This window comes from Trichomycterus rosablanca, chromosome 9 (assembly GCF_030014385.1).
Source record: "Trichomycterus rosablanca isolate fTriRos1 chromosome 9, fTriRos1.hap1, whole genome shotgun sequence".
Taxonomy (NCBI): domain Eukaryota; kingdom Metazoa; phylum Chordata; class Actinopteri; order Siluriformes; family Trichomycteridae; genus Trichomycterus; species Trichomycterus rosablanca.
The window spans coordinates 31,574,156-31,585,869 of record NC_085996.1 but is presented as its reverse complement, the minus strand read 5'-3'; the positions used below and the strand labels follow the sequence as shown (position 1 = coordinate 31,585,869).

At 41.1% G+C, this 11,714-nt stretch overlaps 1 protein-coding gene across 1 annotated transcript; it reads right to left on the bottom strand.

The window, feature by feature from the left end:
- Positions 1 to 3,836: 3,836 nt before the first annotated feature.
- Positions 3,837 to 11,312, bottom strand: wdcp (WD repeat and coiled coil containing). Its single transcript, XM_063001367.1, has 4 exons — positions 11,262 to 11,312; positions 6,908 to 8,784; positions 6,642 to 6,762; positions 3,837 to 4,233 (listed from the first exon to the last, which is right to left on the bottom strand). The coding sequence occupies exons 1-4, from the start codon at positions 11,275 to 11,277 to the stop codon at positions 4,088 to 4,090; spliced, it is 2,160 nt and encodes a 719-aa protein (XP_062857437.1). The 5' UTR covers positions 11,278 to 11,312; the 3' UTR covers positions 3,837 to 4,087.
- Between the last annotated feature and the right edge of the window lie 402 nt (positions 11,313 to 11,714).

The following is an 11,714-nucleotide window of genomic DNA, read 5'->3' as shown; positions in this document are numbered from 1 at the left end:
CACATACACCTCCAGTAAATACAAATAAATAACAAAGGGTAAAAAAAAAAGACATATGGAATATAAAAGAACAATTACTATTCTACAGTAATGGGACCATAGAACACATAGAACCAGCAACAAGATTGTGGTGAACAGGACAATAAATTGAGTATAAACAGTATACACTGATCAGCCATAACATTAAAACCACCTCCTGGTTTTTACTCACACTGTCCATTTTATCAGCTCCACTTACCATATAGAAGCACTTTGTAGTTCTACAATTGCTGACTGTAGTCCATCTATTTCTCCACATACCATTTTAACCTGCTTTCACCCTGTTCTTCAATGGTCAGGACCCCCACATTACCACCACAGAGCAGGTATTTTTTAGGTGGTGGATCATTCTCAGCACTGCAGTGACAATGACATGGTGGTGGTGTGTTAATGTGTGTTGTGCTGGTATGAGTCGATCAGACACAGCAGCGCTGCTGGAGGTTTTTTCTTTTTCTTTTTCTCCCCTTTTTAGCGCATGCAATTGTTCAATTAGCATCGTGCTTCCTCTCTGTCTATGCCGAACCCTGCCCTGACGGAGGTGACCGAAGCTAACCCGCATCCCCTCCGAAACACGAGCAGCAGCCAGATGCATCTTTGCCACCCACACATTGACGAGTTTGGCGCCACCTTGCATTGCATGCGGAGAGACACACCCCAAGGGCACCCCCTCCCATCTCCGTGTAAGCGCCTCCAATCAGCCGGCAGAGAACGCAATCGCATTCTGACAGAGAGAGACCCACATCCGGTTCTTTGTCCCACCCCCCACATGAGCAACCGGCCAATCGTTGCTCATATAGCCACTCAGCTTCGAACCGGTAAAGCAAGGCTTCGATACCATGCTTCTCAGAATCCAGCCCTGGTTGCAGCGCGTTTCTTTTTACCGCTGCGCCACCTGAGCGGCGCTGCTGGAGTTTTTAAATACCATGTCCACTCACTGTCCACTCTATGAGACTCTCCTACCTGGTTAGTCCACCTTGTAGATGTAAAGTTAGAGACGATCACTCATCTGTTGCTGCACAGTTTGAGTTGGTCATCTTCTAGACCTTCATCAGTGGTCACAGGACGCTGCCCACGAGGCGCTGTTGGCTGAATGTTTTTGGTTGGTGGACTATTCTCAGTCCAGCAGGGACAGTGAGGTGTTTAAAAACTCCGTCAGCATTGCTGTGTCTTATCCACTCATACCAGCACAACACACACTAACACACCACCACCATGTCAGTGTCACTGCAGTGCTGAGAATGATCAACCACCCAAATAATACCTGCTCTGTAGTGGTCCTGACCATTGAAGAACAGGGTAAAAGCAGGCTGAAAGGGTGAAAGGTATGTAGAGAAACAGATGGACTACAGTCAGTAATTGTAGAACTACAAAGTGCTCCTATATGGTAAGTGGAGCTGATAAAATGGACAGTGTGTGTAGAAACCAGGAGGTGGTTTTAATGTTATGGCTGATCGGTGTATAATTACTTTTCTACTGTACAATAGTAAGATAATTTCTAACACACTATATAAGACCAGCAACAAGATTGTGTTGTGCAGGACAATAAATTGAGTATAAACAGTATATGTACCAGTGGTGGGCAAACTTTTTGGCTTATGGGCCACACTGGGTTTTAAAATTTGACAGACAGGCCGGGCCTGCAGCAGTTGGGTGATGAACTAATCCAAATTAAATGTGAAACTCGGATAATTAACTACGAAGTAAAGATTACCCACATACATTATTCAGTTTCATTGGGAAGAATGCTGTTGATCACCCTTTTTCGCCAGCGTTGTGGCAGTTCAGCAGATCTCAGGTGTTGGTGGAAAAGTGGTGGCTGATATTGTATTATTTGAATTTCTTTGTCTTATATATGTGTTATTTTCGTATGTCTTGTTTCTTGGCAAATAAGACATAATGGTCCATTCATTGTTAAAGTAGGAAAGGTCGGTAGTATTTGGATTGCCCGCTATCTAGTGGAATCAACTGAAACGCAGGGTACTGCAGGATTTGTTTGTTTATTAGGATTTTAACATCATGTTTTACACTTTGGTTACATTCATAACAGAAACGGTAGTTACTCATTACACAAGGTTCATCAGTTCACAAGATTATATCGAACACAGTCCTGGGCAATTTAGTGTCTCCAATCCACCTCACTTGCATGTCTTTGGACTGTGGGAGGAAACTGGAGCACCCGGAGGAAACCCACACGAACACGGGCAGAGAAAGGACCCGGACCACCTTTGTTTACTGGGTGTGGTTAAATAGTTATAATAATAAAATAATCCACTATTAAAAAGGAGTGTCTACATATTTTTGGCCATTTAAGGTATTTTCCTTAAGGGATGTGCTTATCTATAAACTGTTAAAAAATATTTTTATACAATTGTTTGTTTGTTTTCAGGACACAGGCGATGAATTGCAGCTGCCATAGAGAAGACTTGAACAGCATATAGGTTTATCCCGTGCAGCATCAGATTCCAGCTCTACTCTGGGATGAAACATGTTAGTGTATGTTACACTGTAAAAATTAACCTCTTACTCTTGAAACTCAGCGTTTCCATTTTGTTTCTGTATTTTATATAAAATTATAAAATATCTGCATTGAATATACACAGCATGTATCTAATAATATAAGTGAATGTACTTTTTTCTACAGTATAATGGGATATATTGTTATTCAGACAATAAGCTAGAAATGATTATTTAGTGATCTGATTTTAAGCTTAATAAAGAGAACATTATTTATCTTTAGTAACCTTTCCTTGCATTAAATTAAACTGTGTTTGCAATTTGGCAATATATTCTGAACAGTGTGCCAGTACAGTGCGGGGCAGAGGTGTCCAGCTTAGTCAGAGAGGACCAAAATTAAAAATCGATACTATGTCGAGATCATGGACGGTTTTGTATCTTCAATTCACCTCACTTGCATGTCTTTGGACTGTGGGAGGAAACTGGAGTTTCCGAAGGAAAGTCGCACAGACACGGAGAAGAACATGCAAACTCCACACTGAAAGGACCCGGACCACTCCATCTGGAAATCAAACCCAGGACCTTCTTGCTGTGAGGGCCAACATTTATTAAACAGGATATTGGATAAACTGCAAAAGAAAAATATATTATTTGATTATGACCACGACCAGCTCCACAAACAAAGCAAACTGGTTTACCAATCTGCCTCCTACCTGACTTAAAAGCCCCTGTTCTCATAGTCCACCTTTCTTTTTGTCATTTCTTTTGGAAGACTTGTTTAAATGTAATTAAAAATGATGAGTGTTATTGACTTCTGAACTCGAACGAATGTGCTATAAAAATGTAAATGCTATAGAATGGGGGGAAAGGTGCAGCTGGGCTTGCAGGCCTTGCCATGCTCGCTGTTGCAGTGCATCCTGGTACTTGTAGTATAAGCGGTTTGTCCTATATACTGGCAGGCCGGATATAATTGTACCTCGGGATGAATTTGGCTCGCGGGCCTTGAGTTTGACATGTCTGGTGTAGAGCATCATGTGCGCTCTGTTAGTTTCACTCACTCAAATCCAGGGCCAATTTAAAGTGGCTAATCCACCTACTGTCATTTTTGGGAGGTGAGAGGAATCGTTATAGCTGGGCAGACATAGAGAGAGAAGCCTAGCTTCACATTAAGATCAGGGTCTAACCCAAGTCCCTGGAGCTATAAGGTGCCAAATCCACAGATCAGGATCTAACCCAAGTCCCTGGAGCTGTAAGGTGCCAACACTACTTAAAGTGTGTTGTACACTGCACTTTAATATCAATAATAAACAAGACGTTTTTAATGTTAGATTTTATAGGTAGCAATTCATTGATCATTATTCAAAGTACGTTACCTAAAAACTGAAGAATAGAAATATCTGAATTGTGTATTACTACTATTTACAACTTACTGTACAGTGTAAGATTCATTTTTTGCACAGTCCGATACACTCCTGCAATGTGAACACAGCCTTTGTGACATGTTATCCAATATACCTTTAGCTTCCACAGTCAGAGGAGCTCGTGTTGGAAAGGCTAAGATGCTTAAACTGATTGTTCTGTACAAGATGAAGGATTATTCAGAGGTTATGTCATTACTGCTGCTGAGAGGTCTGATGGGAAACTTTCTTATTGCGTTCCGTATCGTGAGCTCCTCCTGGTGTTTGAAAGTGAGAGGTACAAATCCATCAGCATCTGCCACCAAGATGATCCACGTTAGTCCTGGACACAGAATCACATGACTGTTGAATAACCTGCCTTTAACGTGCCTTCATTTAAACAGAATATGCAGGTAGATATTGTTTAAAGATAAATTGAGACTAAGGGCACTTGGGTGGGTTCAGACATGACTGGGTGTGCCTGAGGGGGGAATGGCTGAATAGGCTGGCTGCTGGGTGAATCCATTCTGTTTATTTAATCATAAGTCATTTATAAACCATAAGCAGGTTCGGGTGGGCTCAGACATGACTGGGTGTGCCTGACGGGGGATGGCCGAATAGCCACTGGCCGAATCCGTTCAGTTTATTCAATCATAATTCATTTATAAACGATTAGGGCGCTCAGGTGGGCTCAGACATGATTGGCTATGTCTGAGGGGGGATGGCCAAAAAGCCTAGCTATTGAGAGGTGCAACTCTCAGGGTGGCATCAGGAAAGACGTGTGGCATAAAAACTGTGCCAATTCGAATATCTGGACCAGAAATATCCAATGCAGTGACGCCTAATTTGGGAGCGGCTGACAGTAAAACTTTTTCTAAATCCATAAGGTTTGTAGGACATGTGGTAGGTGAACGTTTCATTGGTGACTTGTGTGGTGCAGGTGTCACGTGAGTAGCTATAATTTGACCTAAACCCTAAATAGGATCTTCTCTCTATTTTAAGCACGGTCCAAACGTGAACTATATACACTGCTGTTCCTGATACCATTACAAACACACTTACAAATGAGCTTCATATTTACAGTATAATGACACACTTTAGGTATCCTCGCTGTATGTATTTGGTTAATGTTTTATTACAAAATAATTAAGACCCCCTAATATATCCTACTTACAGTGGATTCAGAAGATATTCAGACCTTTTGCTCACCATGTTGCCGATTTGATCCCAAAAAGACTGAATATAAATTGCCATTTTTACTCATCAATCTACTCATTTAATCCACCTGTTGCAAGCTGACTTGACTGGACATAATATGGACAGCCACACACCTAGGTCAATGAGAGCTCACAATTTACACTACAGGACAAAATAAAGTCTAAGAAACCATTAATTAAATTGTTGCAAGACATAGATCAGGGCAAGGATATAAAACAATATCTAAAGCTTTAAGTTTCCAGGACCACAATGTCATGTATTATTTTAATATATGAGAAGTTTGGCACAACACTGAAACTTCCAAAATTTGGCTGGCCAAAATGGACATCCAGACAGGAGTGCCTTAGTCAGTAAGATTATAAAAACCCCAGTTGTTATACTAATGAAGCCCCAAAGGTTTGGTGCAAAGATCTTTTCAGCACTCCATGAATCCACATATAAAGTCCTCTGGTCCTCTGATTCTCTGGTCTGATTTAATAAAAATGTACTCTTTACACAGAACAGCAAGCACTTTGTCTAGGTGGTGGTGGCGGCCACAGCACGCTATAGTGGAGCTCAGACTAGGGCAACAGTATAATTTTTAGTAAAACAGTGTGGTTTTGGTTTAGTTCTCTAAAGGTCCTTAAGTGGCCGACCAAAGCCTAGACTAAAATTAATCTAACATCCGTGAAGAGACCTGAGACATGGCTGTTCAACGGAGTGTATCTGCCATGAAAAATGGGATAAGCTGCCCAAATATAGGTATGCAAAGCTTGTAGACATAGCCAAGAACAACTGCAGCTGTCAATTGGCTCTTATAAAGTACTGCACAAAGAGTTTTTTTGAATTAGTCTTTTAAATAAGAGATTTTAGCTTCTGATTTATATGTATGTTTCTAAAAAAAAAAACCTCTAAAATCATGTTTACTCTTTTATCATAATAGGTAATTAAGTGTAGACTGATGGGAAAAATGGCAAATGTATCAAATTAAAATTGAATCTACATCACAATGCACAAAGTCTGTATCCTCTTTAGGTAAGGCATGTAGATCATCTTTAAACTACTGATTATTTAAACTAATCATTATTAAGTGGTTTAACCTGGTGAGTGTCAAGGTAACTGTAAAGACTAATCTGGGAACACTGGACACAAGATTCTGTCGGGTGTATACATGTTACTACTTTTAACAATAATGACTATATTATATTAATTTAACACTGTATTATATACTAGTGCAATACATTACTACATACATTTAGTAGAGCCATCAATACTATTTCAGAATATTCTGCCCACCCACCTGTGGTACTACGTACAGTATGTGACACTGAATAAGCCACTGAGTAAGTTAATAGCCAAAATGCAAAGTTGAATGAATTAAATAAATTTATCTGAATGACAACATGGGGTAAAACTATTTTGTGTAGTTGCAGTGCTGTACATAAAGCCACCTCTTACCCTATACAGTTCTACTCCATCACGGAAAGACTTGCGCATAAATCTAATATAGAACCTAATAGATTCTAATGTAATAAAGATCAGTACACAACATACCATGCATCATTTCCACAACGGTCAGGTTGAAAAGTTCCTGAACAACTCGAAGACACAACTTTCCCTCACACAACAGCACCGATCTCCTTTCATCTGTGTACACGTTTTCTGATAGCTGCCTCTGTGGGGCAGAGGGAGAGAAATGTATGTTATGTTTACATAACGGCAATGACTGCATGGGCAATAAACCTTAATAAAAGGATTCAAATGAGTAGAACAGTCAACAAGTGTATGTAAACTTCAACTAAATTGTAACTAAAACATACCTGACATGTGACATGGACATACTGCGGTTCACAGGCCGCTGGGTAGCTGCTGATGACTTTTTTGCCATTCTGTGCAAAGTTTTTGATTTCTGATAAACACTGCTGCACTTCAGTAAAGCGCTCGAATATCCTCTCCATGTTGTGTGTGAACAGTTCCAGATTCTTTTCTTTTGTAAGGCTGCTCCTGGGCAGAGCAGAATCAGAAAGCAACCTTTCAGAAGCTTCAAACTGAGGAGAACACGGTTGAGAAGATTCACGGCTGACCCTGCCAGCTACCGCTAGATTTGCCATGCGACTGATGTGATCCATATCGTAGTTTTCCAGCGTGATGGAAGACGTGCTGGAGGTGGCTTTGTCCGAGATGTCTGCCAAGCTTGGCTCAGGGCTAGACACTTCCTCAATTAACCTTCTTCTGTTATATGGGGAATGGATTATTGAACCACCTGGAAGAATAAGCTCCTTTGGGCAAAGATCTTTAGCAGAGTTCTCTGAATGCCTCCTAACGGCATGTAAATTGCTAGAAGATTCTGTTTTTTGGACGACTGGGGAGGTAGTATCCTCGTCAAACACTAGTTCTCGGGTTGCAAGCCTGAGGACATATTTGTCTGTGTTAGAGGATGAAAGAAAGACCGGTTCGCTGGACCTTTGCCGGCCAAGCATGAGCAGGATGAGCTTACCACTGAGGAAGCATAACCCTTTAGGTCTTTCATTCTTGCGCAAGTAAATCTGCTGTACGTTGGGCATCGAGGACGGCTTGATAGAGTAGACCAGAATCATGCTACAGGCATTGGAAGCCACTGCTACTGTGTTTCCTTGAGGGTCAAAGTCAAGAATATCTGGGACCAAGATACCCGGGATGCTTACTTTCCTTGAGGTAGTGACCTTTCTCTCATAATTGACCAAAATCAAATAAGACACGTCTTGACCTGATCCTGTCAAATGATCTCGTCGTCTCAGGTGAATCAGCGGGCTCGGATCTGACTTACGATGTTTAGCCAAAATGTGCGTAAGATCGATCGGTCCGGATGACGCGAACCCATGGGCAGAACGCTCAAAATCGAACGACCTTCTTCTTGATTCTGAGCAAATGTCTTCATCCGACATAACGAGTGGCGAATGATGCGGGGATGGTGGCTCTGATTCGTTCGGCAGGTCAAAGGCAACACCAGCGTTTAGCCCACAGATTTTATCCAGTGGTAGTTCTGTTGCAACAGCCACCTGAGCCTCATCCGTAGACTTAATGGAACAGATGTAGCCTCCCACATCAAAAACGGGACAAAACGAGCAGGCAACCAAACTTTTTTGGATGTCGTTCCAGATATACGAGTGAAGAGCGCTGCCAACCGCAACGACCAACCTGGTTCCATCTTTAGTCCAACAAGCACAGTGGATCGGACCACTTCCACGGATATCTGCTTTGACTCGGCGGTTATCAACACGCACAGAAAACAGCACAGAGGCATCCTGTTTAGTCAAAACTGTCAAAATGTCTTGTTTGGGGTGCCATGCACAGCCCTGAGAGAGCAACGGAAATGGCTCACTCATTTCACAAGTCTGAGTGCACAGCAGTTTGTTCTGTTCATGGGCGCTGAGCTGGAGCTGCCACACTGTCACATGCTTCTTGTGCTGCACAGCAAGGAGAGCAGGAGAACCAGAGCAGCACAGAGGTCCCCAGAAAAGTCCTAAAACGTGTTCAAACTGTCCGATTACATTCGTGTCACCAAATTTAGGCTCACCGGCTACATAGTACAATGAAGTCAGGCAAACCTGTCTGCCGTCGGTCCATGCTATTCCGTGGACCGGATGAATGGCTTGGTGCAAAGTATTGAGGCCGGTCCTCAGAAGTTTGGCTTTTCCTAATTCCATGCTTGTCCTGTCTGTTAACAGAGCACACATTTAAGTTTAGATGTGTCTTTAAAAAATAAAACTCAGTAATTACACTCATCAACTACTCTCATTCTTTTGGATGGTTCTATAGAAGAGCTCAACAAGGCAGTGAGCAGAGCCTGATGTAATGTAGCTCAGTGTAGTAAAGCCTCTCTCCTAGTCTCCTGAAATGTGAAATCCCTAATCCTCCTCAGGGATGACCAGATTAGCCAAGCATGACCTGATAAAATGCTATTTTTAAGAAACAACGATTAACATCAACCTTTTTCTGCATGTATGTTGTTGGATTAAATGTAACACTAACAAAAACAAAGCTTTTATAGTAACGCCTGTGTTGTATAGGGTGGAGATACAGTAGATACTTAAATGCAGGTATGAAACGCTTAATCACATACATTTGTATTGATTACATTCCGGTCATTAAAACAAGTAAATACTCGAGCAGCACAGTGGATAGTGCTGTCACCTTACAGCAAGAAGGTCCTGAGTCCGATTCCCAGGTGGAGTTTGAAAGTTCCAAAGTTCGTAGACATGTAAATGAGATGAATTAGAGGTACAATATTGCCATGACGGTGTTTGACATTTAACTTGCAATGATTAATCATGTGTAACCTGTAAGTACCTGCACTGTCATGAATGTAACCAAAGTGTAAAATCCTACAATACAAATAATACAAAGCAAATACTGCAGCAAAGTGCATCTGTTCTTGTTTCATCTCCACCATTAAAACATTAATTCATGACATTTGCTTTATAATATAATTAAACAACACAGAACCAGTAATAAAACACCAGTAGATTTAAACAGTAATGATAATTCACCATTTAGGATTGATGTAAATATTACTAGTGTTTTTTTTATTTGTCTGGTTAAAATTTAAACTTAGTGCAGCAAGTGTTGTGGGTGCTACACGGGAACATGAGTCCTGAGGGCCTGGGTTGGAGCCTCACTTCCAGACACTGTGTGCGAAGTTTTTGTTAATTGTTTATCCTGTGCTTTTGTGGGTTTCCAGCCACCTTTACGAAGCATACAGATAGTGGACTTGCTGCAAGTTATTGAGCCCAGTGGATGAACAGATGTACACTGATCAGCCATAACATTAAAACCACCTCCTGGTTTCTACACTCACTGTCCATTTATCAGCTCCACTTACCATATAGAAGAACTTTGTAGTTCTACAATAACTGACTGTAGTCCATCTGTTTCTCTACATAACTTTTTAGCCTGCTTTCACCCTGTTCTTCAATGGTCAGGACCCCCACAAGACCACCACAGAGCAGATATTATGTAGGTGGTGGATGATTCTCAGCACTGCAGTGACACTGACATGGTGGTATTGTGTGTTGTGCTGGTATGAGTGGATCAGACACAGCAGGGCTCTATTTGACACTCCTACCTAGTTGGTCCACCTTGTAGAAGTAAAGTCAGAGACGATCGCTCATCTATTGCTGCTGTTTGAGTTGGTCATCTTCTAGACCTTCATCAGTGATCACAGGACGCTGCCCACAGGGTGCTGTTGGCTGGATATTTTTGGTCGGTGGACTATTCTCAGTCCAGCAGTGACAGTAAGGTGTTTTAAAACTCCATCAGCGCTGCTGTGTCTTATCCACTCATACCAGCACAACACACACTAACACACCACCACCATGTCAGTGTCACTGCAGTGCTGAGAATGATCCACCACCTAAATAATACCTGCTCTGTGGTGGTCCTGTAGAGGTCCTGACCATTGAAGAACAGGGTGAAAGGGGGCTAACAAAACATGCAGAGAAACAGATGGACTACAGTCAGTAATTGTAGAACTACAAAGTGCTTCTATATGGTAAGTGGAGCTGATAAAATGGACAGTGAGAAACAAGGAGGTGGTTTTAATGTTATAGTTGATCGGTGTATGTGTATATGAGTAATGCCCTGGACAGGCGGTATTTCTGCATTGGGCCAAATGTTTCCATGTTTCCAGGCAACCAGAATTAAGCCTTCACTAAAATGAATGAATAGTTGAATTGGAACTAAATTCTGGTAAGTTATTACACCGGCAATCGAGACTATCAGTCTGCCTGCCACGTCGTTTCACTGAAATGCATTTGTAACAGTGCAAAAGATGTACGGAACACCGTGACTGTAGGTTACATGGTGAAGTGTTTTAAACATACGTCTGTATCATTGAGTTTTGTGTTATGACAAATATTACTATGGAGAAAAAAAGCAAAAAAAGCACAATTTGCACTACTGTAAGTTTGTATGCATGAACTGCGTATATTCAATATAAATTCCGCTATAAAAGTCAACAGTATGGAACACTGTGATAGTTCTGTAGCCCTGTGGACACTGATGTACTCACGTGGGTTGTAATCTTGCATGCAGACACACAAATCATAGACATTTAAAATCCATCTAACAGTGAAAATTCTACATACTTCACTCAAATTATTGGTCGCTCGTTGTGTGTAATTTAACTTAACATACCATCACTGAGCTGCATCCAAAACAAACTTCTCAGCGTGTTCGCATCACGTTTCTACACGTACACATTTGCAGGATTGGACAAACGGAGAGGCAGAGGGGTAAAGAGCAAAGCATTCTGGGAGATGAAGTCTTTCTTACTGACGTGAGTCACGTCTAAAATCTCAGCCCATTTACTACATAGTGCACTATGTAGCCAGCATTTCAAATGTTATTAAATTCCTTCCCAAAAATTATTAGAAATAATTTATAAAACACGTTAAGGTTTATTTTAATGTTACTTTTTAGATAAATATTGTAATAAATACTACTGTATTATACTGTTATACTTTTATAAATACTTTACTATGATTAGAACAAATAATAATAATAATAATAATAATAATAATAATAGTAATAGTAATAATGTGATGAATTGGTGTCCTGTCTGGGGTGTATTAATGCATCGCGACAGGG

What these genes read in the sequence shown, in the direction of transcription:
- wdcp (XM_063001367.1), bottom strand. An exon ending in ATGTCCATGTCACATGTCAG is followed by an intron (nt 6,763 to 6,907) that starts GTATGTTTTAGT and finishes TCTGCCCCACAG; the next exon opens with AGGCAGCTATCAGAAAACGT. An exon ending in CGTTGTGGAAATGATGCATG is followed by an intron (nt 4,234 to 6,641) that starts GTATGTTGTGTA and finishes TTCTGTGTCCAG; the next exon opens with GACTAACGTGGATCATCTTG.